Below are 18149 nucleotides of genomic sequence, written 5' to 3'. Positions count from 1 at the left end.
GCGTAATATGCATATATTTGGTTTAAGAATAAACATTTAAAAAATTAGATATACTAATTTTAATACAACCCAGTTTAAACTGCTTACCAAGTATCTGAATCTCTGACTGGCAATGTTGTTCATAACCATCAAACTAGGTCCACTACTACTCAGTGTGAAGCAAAGTAATTCTCGGCCAGCATCCACACTTAGTATCATGTGACAAATTCACATATTGTGAAATCATACCCTTTGAACTCTATTCCATTAATTTTCATTTGTTCTTCACTTTTGAGAAATCATACTAGAAAACATCAATTAACATTAGAAGCTGATTCCATGAGATGAAGAACAAAGAAAGACTTAATTTCGAAGTTAAAATGAGGTTGATCAATCTTACCGATAAAATTTCATAACAATATGCGTGCTTTCCTTAGCATAAGTACTTTCAGAATAATATGTGACAATTTCATAGAATTAAAGAAAGGACACAAAGTCTGGAATATTGAAAATGACAGAAGTTGATATACCTGAATCTCAAACAAAGAATAAGCAATACCAGAACTAGTCAATGTTGAGATAGATTAATGTTGTCTGTAGCTCAAATGAAAATTATTAATGTTTGTTCCATGAAGAAACATAATATGTTTCCTTTCTCACATAAATATTTAATTACTATTTATACTACCAAGACACAGCCAAAATCAAATGTTTTCCACTTCCTGTTTTTTCTTTATTTTTATGAGAAAATTAAATTTGAAATAAGCATTTTTAATTACCTACCTTGTAGGAATTTATCTATTACATATATAGAAAATACATATATATACACATATATATGTATATATGTATATAAAGTATATATATACACTTTAGGGGCGCCTGGGTGGCTCAGTTGGTCAAGTGTCCGATTCTTGATTTCAGCTCAGGTCAGATCATGATCTCAGGGTTGTGAGATCGACCCCCACATCAGGCTCCACACTGGGCATGGAGCCTGCTTAAGACTCTCTATGCCCCTTTCCCTGTATCCACCCCCTCTAAAAAAAAATTAAAAAGAAAAATATACTTTAAATAATATTTATTATTATCAATTTAGTAAAAACATAAATGACTTTTCTTGCAGCTTTTAGGTACAGTTTGGCTTTATTTTAAAAACTTATTAAGAAATCTCTATCAATTAATTACCCTTGAGAAAATCATAATATTCTAATAAATTTAACAGCCACACCCCAAAATTGGTATCAGTCATGAAAGATATTACTGGCAAAGAACTCATGGCTCTGGTTCCTTACCAGATTTATTTTCCCCCCACAGTAAAATCTGTATAGTTTAACACTAATATTATCATATCAGAATGAGTTTCTAAAAGACTGACAGGCTACAACAATGAGCTAATATTTATAAGATAATTATTGGTAAGATAAGAACACAATGAAATAAGCATAAAGTCCTGAAATAGGATTTTTTTTAAAAAATCAATTACAGGGGTGCCTGGGTGGCTCAGTCGGTTAAGCGTCTGCCTTGGGCTCAGGTCATGATTCCAGGGTCCTGGGATTGAGCCCAGCATCAGGCTCCTTGCTCAGTAGGGAACCTGCTTCTCCCTCTCCCTCTGCCTGCTGCTCCCCTTGCTTATGCTCTCTCTCTCTCTCTCTCTGTGTCAAATAAATAAATAAAATTTTTAAAAAAATCAATTACAAAAATACGGGAAGGCCAAGCTAACAATAATTCCCATCAATGAGCAATATGTAGCATGGCTGATAAAAATGTAAACCAAGCTACAAAAAGTGCTATATTATATAGTACACCAAATAAAGATGGTAACATTCCTACTCTATCTTTTGCATTGGAGGAGAGACATCAGTATGGTTGCCGTGAGTTTTACATGCTCTGCTCTTAAAAAAGGCATTGACAAAGTATGCTCATTTTTATATACATTATCACCAATCCTTACAATAACTCTGGAGGGAGAGAGTAGATCACCCTTTAGAGATAAAATACCTGAGTTCCAGAGAGATTAAATAATGTGTCTGAAGACAAAAGTAGAGAACTAAACCAGAATTTGAATTCAAGTCCATTCACCTCCATACTTTTTCCACTAAATCAGATTGCCTTAAAGGTTCCTTCTAGCACTAGAAGGTACAATTGGCAATACCTCACCTGTAGAATACTTGAAGACCAGGTAACAAGGCATACCATGATTTCAATAAAAATGGCAATTTCTGAAATGGGGATTACAGATTTGTATTATTAATATAAATGTCTTCTGCCTCCTGCTTTGCCTAATAGCTACAACCTTAAAGTGTTATATATAAATCAATTTTTAAAATATTGAATCCAGTTTTCTTCGCTGATATATTATAAATGAAAACTGCTCTAGCCCTATTACTAATTAATCATAAATGATCTTCAAACACACCTTAACATTTTTTATGACCCTTCAATTTCCTGATAAAGTATTTAATAATATGCTAAAACTATGCCAGAAGAGTAGCAATTCAAAAAGATGTTGTATTTACCTATTTTTTAAAATTCTGTATTATTATAGTTTATTAAAGCAAAACAACTTACATATAGAGAAAATTTTTATCATCCTTTAATGTGAAAATTCAATATCAAGAGTCTTTTTCTCCTGTCACTGGTATGAAGAAACAAATATCATAATTTACTTGAAGATACAAACTACCTCAATCTTGAGCATTAAAAAAAAGGGGGGGGGGGCCTGTTCCATATGTACAAACATGTAATTCTACTGCCATCTTCTGGTTAAACACAATTTTCCAATTCTTTGTAGTACTCCAAATAAGAAACCTCCAGATATAAAATAAGGACTTTCTAGTACTAGATTAATAAAAGTAGAATAGATAATTTTTGCAAATAGCCAAAAATACATTAAAATTAGAATCCTAGCAATAATTCTTATCAGTATATGTGATATGTTCTCTCACGAATGTTGAACACTTATTAAGCGCTTTATTATATTTGAGCACAGAACTAAGACCTTTGTAAGGGAAATAAAAATTAACTCTCTTAATAGTCTTATAAAGTGGAGTTATTAATCCCATTAACAGATAAGGAAAATGAGAATCAAAGAAGTCATGTGGTTTGTCCACAGTACACAGCTAGTAAAGGACAAATATTCTTAATTCAGGAGCTGACTGATTCCAATGAATTGACTGGAATTTGGTTATTACGCTATAATATCCTCTATTCGAATAATAGACATTAAGTTGATTTAACTCATTTAAGACACTAAAGCTTAATTTAGTGGAATAGAGCAACAATATTACAATTCGTAAGGAGGGCAAGAGAGTCACAGAACATAGACTCAAAGAGTTAAACCTTAAAGATCCCACAATCTACTTCCCCATGTAATTCAGAATCTTATTCCATAAACAGCCCAACAGATTAAGTTCTAATGTTCTACTTTATTTTATTTTTATCTTTTAGATTATTTATGTGAGAGAGAGACAGAGAGAGCAGAGTAAGCGAGAACACGAGTACAGCGGAGAGGGAGAAGCAGGCTCCCCACTGAGCAGGGAGCCTGATGTGGGGCTCAATCCCAGGACCTTGGGATCATGACCCGAGCCAAAGGCAGACATTTAACTGACTGAGGCACCCTGGCACCCGTAATGTTCTATTTCATAAATAATATCATATCATTTTTAGATTTTTTTCAATTTACATTTTTTAGGTCCTATATGTTTAGTGTTTAAATTAAAATTAACTTTGCTTTGATCAGTTTTAAACATTAATAAACATTAGTTGGAAATTAATATCCCTAAGAAACATAGTATTTATTAATTTCTATTCAGAGAAGTTTTACTGACACAAAGGGATACAATACTATATTCCGCTATATATCATTCACATACACTGATTTCAGTCATAAAAAACTCATAAAAAAGTCATAAACCATCTCAATGGATATTTTTGTTTAATTGTAGGTAGTGAAATAAATTGCTTTAAAAAGTCTGTCCATGAAATGATCAACACATTATTTGAAACTATAACAATAAAAACTTTAATGTATGCAAACTGACAAGGTTAATTATCAGTTTTGTTTTTATAAATCAAATAATCACATCTAACTTATGTTCTCAAATTTTAATGAGTTCTTGAATGACTGTAGTGACTAACAATTATAAAAAAAAAAATATAAAATAAATGGGCAAATAAAATGCTTAAGATAATACAGAATCATATAAATGACTAAGTTAATCACTTTGAAAAAATATACTAGTATGTAGAATAGTGGGGAGAAATTCTGTCAACTACTGCTTGAACCATTCTGATGAATCTCTGGTTCATATAGTTTCATAATCATTTTATAATTTCTATGAGCATTATTCAGTGAATTATTTGGTCACAAAAGTTCATATTCCTCAGTCTATTTTGCCCAGCTCTAAAACAGATGACTCTACTAAATATGTATATTTAAATTTTGATTTGATTTCCTAGTAAACACTATAAATAGAGACTAGAATTCATGTAATATAAGAAACACTAAAATAGGTTCTTTACATTCCATATATATTTTGGAATCATTCTGTCAATCTCTATAAAAAAGCCTGCTGGCATTTTGACTGGGTTTGATTTGATAAACACCCAAATTCAGTGAGATCCCAGAATATAGTCAATATAAAAATTAATTAGGGCACCTGGTGGCTCAGCTGGTTAAGCATCCACCTTTGGCTCAGGTGATGATCCCAGCGTCCTGGGATTGAGTCCTGCATCAGGCTCACTGCTCAGCGGGCAGTCGGCTTCTCCCTTTGCCCCCTCCCCCACTTGTGCTCTCTCTTTCTCTCAAAAATAAATAAATAAATAATTTTTAAAATATAAAAATTGTACTTTTATAGTTGAGCAACAAATGAAAAATAAAAATATCACTTTAAAATATCACTTAAACAGCATCAAAAACAAAGATAACTAGGAATAAATTTAATGAAAAGTTCAGAAAACATCCACACAGAAAACTGTTAAACAATACAGAGAAATTATAGGAACTCTAAATAAATGTAGAGGTATGTTTATGGATCAGAGGATTCAATATTGTTAAGATAACCATACTCATCAAATTAATATAGAGTCAATCCAGTCCCAAACAAAATCTCAGCAGGTTTTTGTTTTTGTTTTTGTTTTTGTTTTAAGAAACTGACAAACTGGTGTGGGTGCCTGGGTGGCTCAGTAGGTCAAACACCCAACTCTTGATTTTGGCTCAGGTCATGATCTCAGGGTTGTGAGACTGAGACCTGCACTGGGATCTGTGCTGGGCATGGCCTGCTTAAGATTCTCTCTCTCCCTCTCCTTCTGTTCCTCCCCCATCCCCCCTCCCACCCCCCACCCCTGCCCAAAAAGAAAAGAAACTGACCAGCTGGTTCTAAAATTCACATGGAAACACAAAGGATCTAGAATAGTCAAAAGAACATTGAAAAACTGGTTTGTATGGTGTATATAAACTGATGTTAAAACTTAGTATAAAGCTAAAATAATCAATATAGTGTAATGCTGGTGTAAAGATACGTGGTTCAATACAACAGAATAGAGCCTAGAAACAGACTCACATATATGGTGGTCAGGTGAATTTTACAAAGGTGCCAATATAATCCAATAAGTAATTCAATCTTTTCAATACGTGGTGCTGTAATAACTAGATACACATATGGAAAAAATGAACTTCAACTTAACACTACACTCAAAACTTAAAGCATAGCCTAAACATAAAAGCTAAAACTATAAAACTTCTAGAAGAAAATAAAAGAAAGTCTTTGTGACCTTGAATTAGATTAAGAATCCTTATACAAAGGATATAAAGCATAAAAGAAAATATTGAAAATGAACTTCATCAACATTAAATCTCCTACTCTTCAAAATATATTAAGGATAGAAAAGGAAAGCCAAAGACTAAGAAAAACATTTGCAATACATATATCTGTCAAAGAACTTGTATCCAAAATGTATAAAAAAATCTTATAATTAAGAAGAAAGCAAACAACCCAATTTTCTCAAAAATGAGCAGAGGACTTGAATAGACACTTCAAGTGAATTACTAATAAGCACATGAAATGATGCTCAACATCCTCAGTCATCAGGGACATGCAAATTAAAATCATAATGGTATTTCTACACACCTACTAGAAGAGCTAAAATTAAAAAGACAATACCAAGAATAATTAAGAATGTTGAATAACTATTTGTGGGAATGCAAAAAGGTACAGTGACTAATAGAAAATAATTTGAAAGTTTCTCATAAAGTTAAACATGCGCTACCGTATGACCCAGGAAACCTACTGATGGGTATTCATTCAAGTGAAATGAAAACTTATGTTTGTATGTAATTGTTTATAGTGGCTGTATTTATTTATTTATTTTTTTTTTTTTTTAAAGATTTTATTTATTTATTTGACAGAGATAGAGACAGCTAGTGAGAGAGGGAACACAAGCAGGGGGAGTGGGAGAGGAAGAAGCAGGCTCCTAGCGGAGGAGCCTGATGTGGGGCTCGATCCCAGAACACCGGGATCACGCCCTGAGCCGAAGGCAGACGCTCAACCGCTGTGCCACCCAGGCGCCCCCTATAGTGGCTGTATTTATAATTGCCCAAAACTGGTGGGCAAAAACAAATGTTTTTCAACTGGTGAATGGCTAAGAGCATTGAGCACTAAAGAGGAACACACACTACTGATGCATGTGACAAACAGGAATGAATCTGAAATCCATAATGCCAATAAAGGAAGCCAGACTCGAAAGGGTACAGAATATAATGCCATCTATATGACATTCTGAAAAAGGTAGGAACATGGGAATGGAAACAGATCAGTGGTTTCCAGGAACATGAGTAAGGGATTGGACAGAAAGGGCATAAGGAAATTTCTTGTGGCGATGGATGAACATGGTGATTATCCAGCTGTACACATTTGTCAAAACTCAGCACTATATACTAAAAAAGGGTGATTATACTGTAAATAAATTATACTCAATTTTTAAAAACTCAAAAAATTGAACAAACTACAACTGCATACAACCTAAATGAATTCCAAAAACATAATATTAGCAAAAGAATCAAAACATAATGTTTAGGGATACATGCTTAGGTGATACAAAATGAAAAGCAAGAAAGTAAATTCCATAGAAGTTAGGATACTGGTTAAATTTGATAAGGAGTGAGAGGACAGAGATTGGGAAGGGCACAAGGGCTGGGGAGCTTTCAGCATTATTCTATTTCTTTTTCTCGTGGTTACATGAGTAGCTGTTTGTGAAAATGCATTGAGCTACCATTTATATTTTATATCCTTTAAAAGGAAAGCAAGCCAAGTAGCTCATGGTAAATTATAAAAGAATAAAATAAGAATATATATTTCTTAGAAGTATGAGGCATTTCCAGATTCATATCTTGGCTCCACCATTTGTTAGATGTGTGACTTAAGGCAGATTTCTTAACCTTTCTCAGGCTCAGTTTATTCATCTGCAAAATGAGGAAATTTTATCTGCCTCATAAAGTTATCATGTGAATTAAAATGAGATTAATATAAACACACTTTAGGATATCTGCCTAGCTCTCAAGGCTTTGGAGTCTTATACACATGGGATGGGCTCCCCTTTGGAGCCTTACACACATGGGGTGGGCTCCCCAGCAGCCCTGATTTTGTGTTATATGAACGATTCCATTACTGCCCAGCTGGACCAAAGGTGGGTAACTGACCCAAGCTGGGCTAATCACCATGTCCTCCAGGGAGCTTGGAATCAGGAATGAGCAAATTCATTGTCTATCTGGGCTTTATCATCAACAGAAGAGATATAAATCTCCAGAGCAGTGGTGTGTACACATTCTACCCCCTACATGGCCCGAGCAGTAGAGAAAGAAAAGACTAAAACAACAGGAGATGGAGAGAGTGCTGTCTCTGCTTCTGACTGACATCTGGTTCTTGTTTCCAGTCTCTTCTTGGAGTCAGTCCTTGGGTTCCATAAAACAGAATTATCTGTATAACAAGTGTCCTTAAGGAAATAATGTAGCTTATGTTGGATCCCATTATTTACAACTTAACAGTCCTGGCTAATGTATCATATAAAGCATGAAGCACATAGAAAGGGCTCAAAATATGATGACTGTGGCAGCAACAGCTGATCTTTGATCTACATGAGGTGGGGACTTGCCTTAACAAGCCCTTGAAAGAGGCCTACTCTGGTGTTCAAAATACAGACTGACTTTGAGGAAGCCATATTCCACCCTTCTGTTGGAGGTCTGTAAGAAATCTGTAAGAAAACAGTCCAGTCTCAAATTTCCTGCTAGACTCAAAAAATTTCAATTGCTATAGATTGTCTCAGAAGAGAAAGAACTTCTAGTATAACAATAAAATTACAGCAACAAGACATTCATAAATAGAATCAAGTGCCTAAATTTAGAGCCTAAAGCAAAAGTCAGACTAGGTAAGTTTTCATCTAACCAACCACAATAGAAGTTGAATCTTTACAGTTAATACATCCTGGATTCCCTTTTTTTTTTCTTGAGCAATGCCTACTGAATTTAGACTTTTACATTTTCTAACACTAAAACATGTCTATCTTTTGACATCCACAAGCCGGAGGCTATTTTCCCCATAGAGTAAGGACACAAAACTGGTAATCTGAGGAATGCTAACATGGACTTATCACTAGATTCTAAAAAGCCCAACTCCTTCAGGAGAGCAGGCTGCTGCCTACATACATATCAAAAGCCAACCTATGTATACTCAAATGAAGCAGTGTAGAATCAAGCTATATAAGCCAAACTTACTGCAATCAATTCTTATTTTATGCCATCTGTTCTTGCAAACAAATTAATCACACAACTACTAAGACATATGCAGAAACAAAGTGTTGTTACTAACTTTATCACTATACCTTACTCAATATCTGTTTCAGAAGACGCATAACAATATCACATCATAACATCAGTCAATTTTATGTACTAAGGTTCTCCATCATATCTGAGTTTAGTCTAGTATACTCCTGTATGCAAAATATGAAATATGAATAGTCTGAATGAATCAATCCCACGTACAGTATGTAGACAGTAATATTTTTAAAAGCATAACTGCCAATTTTAATAACAGTGACTGTATTGATATCTTTAACCTAAGATCTGAAAAAATACATACACATCCTAACCCATAATTTTCTTAATAAAATATTTTTGTGATATCTGACCTCTCACAAATATAATTTTCTCTAAACAAATATCTAATTGTTATTCTTATTTGTGTATAAATACTACCTACATACAATGAAATAATATTTGTAGCATCCACTTAAAAATTCCTGAAGTATGCTGGAAACTTAATTCTCCTAAATTAATTGGATAACATACACCAGTGATCATGAAACCATCTGTACACAATATTCCACACAAACTTATTTATAAACACTAGAGGGTGCTATAATTCAACAGTGCCTGGTGTCTGGCTTTGATGCTCAAAATTTTCTCCTCGATTAAAGATAAATTAAGATAATTTTCAGCACCAACAATTTTCGCTCTTGAACTAATACACAGAGATAATTCATGAGACAAAATTCCATTCTTCCAGAATATATAATGAAACTCAGCAGATTCCATTGAAATCATTTTTTATTGTATACTTACTGCATATTTAATATTGTGCTAAGTGGAGAGAATAGAAAATAAGTTCAGAAGAAGTATAAAGATGGTCCTAGCCTTTAAAAGTAAATTAATGCAATGTTCAGATGGTTAAGAGAAGGTGTATCTTATAATCTCACAGGCTTAAATTCAGGGAAAATTACAAAATAAATTTGGTAAAAGATTTCAATTTTAGTTGCTAAGTATTAAGATATGGTTTAGCTATTTTACAAGCGTAATCTGAAATTCAGTATTTAAAATAACAAATAAGGGGTGCCTGGGTGGCTCAGTCGGTTAAGTGTCTGCCTTCAGCTCAGGTCATGATCTCAGGGTCCTGGGATTGAGCTCAGCGGGGAGTCTGCTTCTCCCTCCCTCTCTGTCCCCTCCCCCTGCTCATGCTCTGCCTCTTTCTCAAATAAATAAATAAAATCTTAAAAAATAAAATATAATAAAATAACAAAAGTGATAATATTGCTGTAGACTATCATCTGATGTCTTAAAATATATTTTTAAGCCAACAGCTATAGGAAAGTGGAAAAGAAAATATCCAAGGCTTTGAATATTCTGAATAGGAAATCATTAATAATAACATCAATTTTAAATCCTTGAAAAAGATGCATTTTGTGCTAGTTTTTAAATTTATTCCTAAAACATCCTAAGCTCAATTACAAGTCTTTGAAATTTTCAAAATTGAGAGTAATTTATGTTGCCAGTTAGCAGTCCAGAAAAGTTCCTAGGAGTATGAGTTTCCAATAGATAGTATTAGATAATCACAAATAACAAAGTTTAATGCTAGTAAAATATATCACCTATATGTTTCAAGAAAGTGGCTATTAACTGAGACACTATTTAATCTTAACAAAGTATTTTGCCTTTAAAAATGTTTACGGGGAAAAAAACAAATGAAACATTATAAATATTTCTAAAATTTGCATACCCCAAATCAACCAATTTCTCTCAATCTCTCTCTCCTGTTTGTGTGCTCTCTCACTCACACACCTATACACACACATCAACATGTATGCATGCATGCACACTAACTGCACATTCACATACCATCTACTCCCCAAGAGAGGAGTATCTGGCATATACCTCCCTTCCTTTCTCTAATGAATTACCAAGAGCCCCCAAATAAAGCAGAAACAGTGGCACCTGTTGATGAGAGGGTCACTCCAAATTTACAATAGCTCCAGATAAATTGTTCCAGATTAACAGAATATAACACTAAAGAAAAGCCAGAGATACCACAGGCTCACAAACCACCCAGACTTTAGGAACCAAAATATATGGCAGTCAGAGAAGTAACCAGACTGCTGGAACACACAGAAATTCTGAACATGGAAGCACTGTGTTGTAGTCTGAAATATGTATTTGGCACCTATACACTTTTGGCACTCGCTTCTCCTTTTTATGTTTATCTGCCAGATTCTTAGGGCCCTTATTTCACTCTAACTGCCCAGCTGCCAACTTCCCTATTCAATGTCACTTCAGGGAACACCTTCTACTGCAAAAGTTGAAAGCATACACACTCATTAGAGTATTAATGTTTGAAACATTCACATACCTGCCCTCTCATGAATGTCTTCTGAACCATTATACATACCTCCACTAATGAAAAGTATGGTTCTCAGCCAGTTACAAGGAAAGTCTTAGTCCTTTTGAGCAAGTCTCAAATCACTATTCTGAACACTGTATTTTGAAGTTACAACATAATCCTAATCATGATCGTAGCTTTCCCCTAATATTTATAGCTTTTGCCCATAAACCTGAAAAGTGTAGGGCCTACATAAAGTGAAGATTGGGTAGAAATGTGTAGTTTTATTAACAAACATCAACTCTCATTTCTTAATATTATGTAACATCATGTTACATAAAAATTTACCAATTCTGAGACTAGAATATTCTAATAAAATAACAATTCAAGATGAATACCTGCTTTCCATGATTTCTAAATCCAGCTGCAAACGAATAGTCTCTGTTGTAATTTCCACTTTCCGTACGCTTCCAAAAAAATCAGTTATCAGGACATTTTTAGGATCCCTCTGAAAAAGATCAGTGCGATGTCCAGGGGTAGACACACAGAGACTTCTAGGACATACCTGAAACTGAAAAACATATATATAACAATAATAAATATACCCATACACATATAACTTTTATCAAATCAATAACACAGTATCGTAGACTGTAGTGTATTTTTTTTTAATGATTCATTTACCTATGAGAGAGAGAGAAAGAGAGTAGGAGAAGGGGCGGAGGGAAAGTATCCCAAGTAGACTCCCTGCCAAGCATGGAGCCCAACATGGTGCTTGATCCCATGACTCTGAGATCACGACCTAAGCCAAAACCAGGAGTCAGACACTCAAGTGACTGTCCCACCCAGGAACCCCAACTACAGTGCATTTTTATTTTTTTTTTATTTTTTTTATTTTTTTAAAGATTTTATTTATTTATTTGACAGAGATAGAGACAGCCAGCGAGAGAGGGAACACAAGCAGGGGGAGTGGGAGATGAAGAAGCAGGCTCATAGCGGAGGAGCCTGATGTGGGGCTTGATCCCATAACACCGGGATCACGCCCTGAGCCGAAGGCAGACGCTTAACCGCTGTGCCACCCAGGCGCCCCTACAGTGCATTTTTAAAGCTCTCCCAATCTAAAGACACTACTGATTCTAAAGATTAAAGTTTCATTGTTACGATAGTACTTGACATTCTAAGAAAGCTATACAGACATTACTGTAGGTGATAAAAAGGAAGCTGACCAGGGAGGGAAAAAAAATTCACTTTTTTGAATCATATGCTACAAAATATATTTTGAACTTTAAATTTACCGAGAACTTACATGAAACACTATGAAAAGAATTGCTTTTCTTCTGCATCTACATTATCTCAGTAAGTAGTAACTTCCTTAGTTTAGCCATAATAAAAATAAATCCAAGAGACACCTCTAGTGCTCAAAGAACACAGCCTGAAAACCATGACTTCATCTCACACAGATCTCATGATAATTTCTATGTTAATCATATCCCCAATATTCCACATCCTTGGAATCCTTGGTGAACTACCAAGGATAGACATTACTCATTCACTCGGCAAAGCAGAAAAAATACTTACTACATATATTTTATACTGTTATCTTCCACAGAGGATACAAAAGTTGATAGAACATGGTCCTATCCTCAAGGCTTTAAGTCAAGTCAGAGATAAATAAACATAACAAGGTAGAAACAAAGGTGACAGGTTCTACTTCAGAAAAGGATAAACTTTTCATAGTCTGAGGATAAGAAAAAAGAAGGAGTGGGATTTAAGCTACTTTCTGAAGGAAAAGGGAGACTACAGATGGGAAATAACATTCTTAATAAAGGAGCAGCTGCAAAGATGTGTAAGGCAAATAACCTAGTTTGGCAGAAGCACAGGATATATGAAGAAAACCAAGACAGTCCTGCTAGTAAGGGCCTAGAGGCCACAGCACTTGCCCACCTATGGAGACAAGACCATATGCATAGGGAATCACCAATGTGATGGGAGATGGGTGGGGAAGGGCAGAGCAGCTGGAATTTATGAAACATAGTGATCCAAACACTGTGCAAAGCAATTTGTAGATACTCTGATTTAAATTACCAATAACCTTGAGGTATATAAAGATTATTATCTCTAATTCAAACTAAAGCTCAAAAACATTAAATAATTTGCCTAATACCACAATACCTTCCTGGTTCAGGAAAACAATAAAAGGAAATACAAAGAAGAGATCAGGATATAAATTAAGAAGCAGTGAAGGCAAAAAGGATGGGGACAGTAAAATGCCAAACTTACTTTACAAGAAAGTAAAATGCCAAACAGGAAGGACAATACAGATTGAAGGCTGAAGAAACAGAGTAAAAGATAAGACAAAATACACAAAGACACGATTTAAGTCCTATGTATATTGAAGGCATTCCTGTATGAGCAAGCAACCTGGTGAGCTTTCTTAGGTACCAGCAGAAGAAAGCAGGTAAAGCACACGGGAATGAGCTTGGGAAACAAGATAAAAAGTACTATCTTCTTTGTTGCTAACTTGATCATACTTCCACTTTCTATGAAGTTACTCCTTCCTTCAAAAATATTTTATCCTATCAATCTGATTTCCTTAGCCTCAGCAACATTAATTTTTAATAATCTCCTTCACTTACAGAATCTTCACACTCTAGCCAGATTACATGCTCATTATTGAAGACAAGGATTCCAACTTGTGTGCCCCTGCAGGTATTCCATTTTCCTAGAGTATACTATACTTCTTCTCTTCTTCCAAACCTGAAAATCTACCTCTTCCAAGAAAAAGTTAACACCAAACCCACTGGATTTAAAGAAACCATAAAATGTGCATGGTTGTCATATCCTTTCACTCATTCCAAATATTCACTGAGAATCCACAAATACACCAGGTACTATAATTAAGTTCTGTGGATAGTAAGATGCATGAAGCATGGTCCTTTTACTTCTTATTTAAGAACCTCAAAGCCTCGAGGGAATGTCACAAATATAAACAATTACAGAGCAATATTAAAAGCACCTTAAATGTACATAGCAAGAGTTATGTGTTCACAGAAGAAAAAATATTACCTGGAGGATCCAAAGACTTCATTTAATAGGTGATACTCTATAAATGTGCTTTGCAGCTGTTACCAATGATACTATAAATTTTTAAGGGGCCAAGAACCAGGTCTTCTAATTTTGCTGCTCCTGAAGCTCCTAAAATTGTACTTTGAAATAAAGCTGATACCCAACAAATTTTCCTATACACACATAATCCAGCAGAATAGGTATTATTCCACAACATCGTAAGGGATATCAAATCACTAGAATATTTAACTTCAAAGAAATGGATCATTCTCACCGAACGAGATTAAAATAATCATCATTCAAATTAAAAAAACAGAAGTAGGGAACAAGATATTAGTGAGGAATGTTTATTAAAAACTATACAGCAATTGTGGGAAAAAAACAAAAGTTTCTTCAGCCTTTCCTATATGATTTCAAAGGAAGAAGTTATTTTTTTAAAAAATCCATTAGACGTTTGAAGTGTGAAGTGCATATTTTGTAAACTTTTGAGACAGTGTGTCATGTATTAAATAAAATATACAATATATAATTTAAAATGGGAATACACTTAAAAAATAAAGTAACTGGAATTTAGGTGACTATAGTTTTCTTATAAAGTAGCATTATAACAAGTTAACATTAAGATTTAACAAGCATCAAAATATATAATCTTCAAAATGTAGCAAGTAGTTCTATGTTATCAAATATGATAGCTCATAACAGTAGTTTTTAGAATTTTGCAGAACATCTTTAATTTTAAAAAAAAGGTCACCTAAAACTTTTCTATGTGATAAAAGAGATCAATGCAAAGCTGCTTGGCTGATGTGCAAGACTCCCAAGCCTGGTCTACTTGGCCTCCCTTTCACTCTGAAGCTCCATAAAGGCAGACAGTGTCTGCCAGTGGCTGGCACTTAGCCAAAACTCAAAAAATGCTTACAAATGAAAGAACAGGGTGTAAATCAATGAAAAAAAGAGTGAAAGTCATTGATGCACAGTAATTTTGCAATCAGAATTGCTGTTTCAAGCTTTTTTTTATTATGCCTACTTTTTTTTTTTTAATGATTTTTTATTATATTATGTTAGTCACCATACAGTACATCCCCGGTTTCCGATGTAAGGCTCGATGATTCATTAGTTGCGTATAACACCCAGTGCACCATGCAATACGTGCCCTCCTTACTACCCATCACCGGTCTATCCCATTCCCCCACCCCCCTCCCCTCTGAGGCCCTCAGTTTGTTTCTCATAGTCCATAGTCTCTCATGTTTCATTCCCCCTTCTGATTACCCCCCCTTTCTTTATCCCTTTCTTCCCCTACTGATCATCCTAGTTCTTATGTTCCATAGATGAGAGAAATCATATGATAGTTGTCTTTCTCTGCTTGACTTATTTCACTTAGCATTATCTCCTCCAGTGCCATCCATGTTGCAGCAAATGTTGAGAATTCGTTCTTTCTGATAGCTGAGTAATATTCCATTGTATATATGGACCACAACTTCTTAATCCAGTCATCTGTTGAAGGGCATCTCAGCTCCTTCCACAATTTAGCTATTGTGGACATTGCTGCTATGAACATTGGGGTGCATATGGCCCTTCTCTTCACTATGTCTGTATCTTCGGGGTAGATACCCAGTAGTGCAATGGCTGGGTCACAGGGTAGCTCAATTTTTAACTTTTTAAGGGACCTCCACACTGTTTTCCAGAGTGGCTGTACCAACTTGCATTCCCACCAACAATGTAGGAGGGATCCCCTTTCTCCACATCCTCTCCAACAATTACTGTTTCTTGCCTTGTCTATCTTTGCCATTCTAACTGTATTATGCCTACTTTTAATAGCAACTCCAAAGTAGACTTATTTAACAATATATTAAGCACAGAAAAGTCAGGAAAAAGACTGAACTAAATTCAAGAAGCTGTATCAAAACACTGTACTAGGGCACCTGGGTGGCTCTCTGCTGCTTCTCCTGCTTGTGTTCTCTCTCTCGCTCACTCTCTCTCTCAAATAAATAAATAAAATCTTAAAAAAACAAACACTGTACTAGAAGTTGAAGGGTGGACAAAAATAGGTAAGAGAAAGTTCTTTTCCTCCAAGAATATCCTATTATTCATACTCAGTAAGTTCAAAAAAAGGCAGAATATGATAAATGGTAAAAGAGAGAAATAAAGCTCTGAGAAACTTTATCTTACTTAAATTCCAACAGGGAAGAACTATGGGGCTATTCCTGGAGGTGGTAGGATCTGATTTGACACCCAAAGACTAGGTAGAATTTCACTAGGTAAATCTTAAAAAAGTACACTTCTGGTAGAGAAAAGAGCATGAGCAAATGAATGAAAGTAACAAGTTAACTGAGCTAAACTTGAGGCCTCCTGTAATAAAGAGAGAGAGATTACTGTAAAGGGAGATTCAAAACAGTTTGAAAGGCTACCATTCAAGGACTTCACTGATCACATTAAGCATACCTATGTGCTATAATCAAATCAAGCAAATACTTACAAGGTCATTCATATTGGTTTGGCTAGCTGGATTAATTTCTTCCAAAAATTCCAAGACATAAAATGTGTATCTATCCATAAGGTGGACTCCAATTGCAGGATCGGGTTGATGCTATGAAAAAACAAAGCATATACAATGGCATATTATTCAACCACAGAAAGAAGGAAGGAAGGAAGGAAGGAAGGAAGGAAGGAAGGAAGGAAGGAAGGAAGGAAGGAAGAAAAAAGAAAGGAAGGAAGGAAAGAAAGAAAAAGAAAAGGAAGGAAGGAAGGAAGGAAGGAAGGAAAAGAAAGAAAGAAAGAAAGAAAGAAAGAAAGAAAGAAAGAAAGAGAAAGAAAGAAAGAAAGAAAGAGGCAAAAGAAAACAAAAGAGAAAAGAGAAAAGAAAAGAAAAAAGAAAAGAAGAAAAAGAAATCTTGCCATTTGTGGGAACATGGATGGATCTTGAGGGCATTATACTAAATGAAATAAGTCAGAGAAAGACAAATACCATATGATCTCACCCATATGTGTAATCTAAAAACAAAGACAAGAACAAAAAACCAATCTTATAGATACAGAGAACAAGTTGGTGGTTGCCAGAAATGAGAGGTGGAGGGTAGACCAAATGGGTGAAGGAAGCCAAAGGGACAAACTTCAGTTATAAAATAAATAAGACATGGGATATAATATACAGCATGGCAACTATAGTTAATAATACTGTATTGCATATTTAAAAGTTACTAAGAAACTACATCTTAAAAGTTCTCATCACAAGAAAGAAAAATTCTGTAACTACGTATGGTGACTTTTTTTTTGGTCTAGTGATACATGTTAGCTAGATATATTGTGGTGATCATTTTGCAATATATACAAATATTGAATCATTATGTTGTACATCTAAAACTAACACAAGATTGTAGTCAATTATACTTCAATAAAATTTTTTTAAAGATTTTATTTATTTATTTGACAGAGAGAGAAAGCACAAGCAGGGGGAGCAGCAGGCAGAGGGAGAGGGAGAAGCAGGCTTCCTGCTGAGTGGGGAGCCCAATGTGGGGCTTGATCCCATGACCCTGGGATCATGACCTGAGCTGAAGGCAGATGTTTAACCACCTGAACAATCCAGGCGCCCCTTCAATAAAATTTTTTTAAAAAGCAAAGCAGAAAAAAGAAGTATATGTCTAATAACGTCATTATAAGAAAATGTTTTAAATGCAATCAAAATTTCCTTCTAAGGCATTAAAAAGTCTAAGAATAAAAAAAAAAGATATATTCATAAAGCATATAAGTGATTTCCAAAATAGCTACATATTCCAAAGACAATGCAGTTTACAAATGGGCAATATGCACCTACCGAGAGTGAATCTTCTCCCACTTGGCTACTAGCTAAAGCCATTATGTTAGGAGAGTAGAATCGTTCATACATGGATGCTCCTTGACAAGTATCAATAATAAACAGTAACTCGTTGTAGCTGAAAGAAAAGTGGTAATATCTTTAACATGAATCAT

The 18149-nt window shown here is 34.7% G+C and overlaps 1 protein-coding gene across 1 annotated transcript in view; it reads right to left on the bottom strand.

Annotated features, from left to right (window-relative positions):
- Nucleotides 1-18149, bottom strand: part of PIGK (phosphatidylinositol glycan anchor biosynthesis class K) — a 111432-nt gene that overhangs the window by 52866 nt on the left and 40417 nt on the right. Inside the window, exons 7-9 of the mRNA XM_008690703.2 lie at nucleotides 17995-18112; nucleotides 16660-16770; nucleotides 11519-11691 (exon numbers count right to left, since the gene is read on the bottom strand). Of these exons, the coding sequence (XP_008688925.1) occupies nucleotides 11519-11691; nucleotides 16660-16770; nucleotides 17995-18112 (402 nt within the window). The remainder of the gene's footprint in view (nucleotides 1-11518; nucleotides 11692-16659; nucleotides 16771-17994; nucleotides 18113-18149) is intronic.

The sequence above is a fragment of the Ursus maritimus genome, unplaced genomic scaffold, assembly GCF_017311325.1.
Source record: "Ursus maritimus isolate PB19 unplaced genomic scaffold, ASM1731132v1 scaffold_12, whole genome shotgun sequence".
Classification (NCBI taxonomy): Eukaryota; Metazoa; Chordata; class Mammalia; order Carnivora; family Ursidae; genus Ursus; species Ursus maritimus.
Note: the sequence above shows the minus strand (reverse complement) of the source record. Positions and strands in the feature narration are given on the sequence as shown.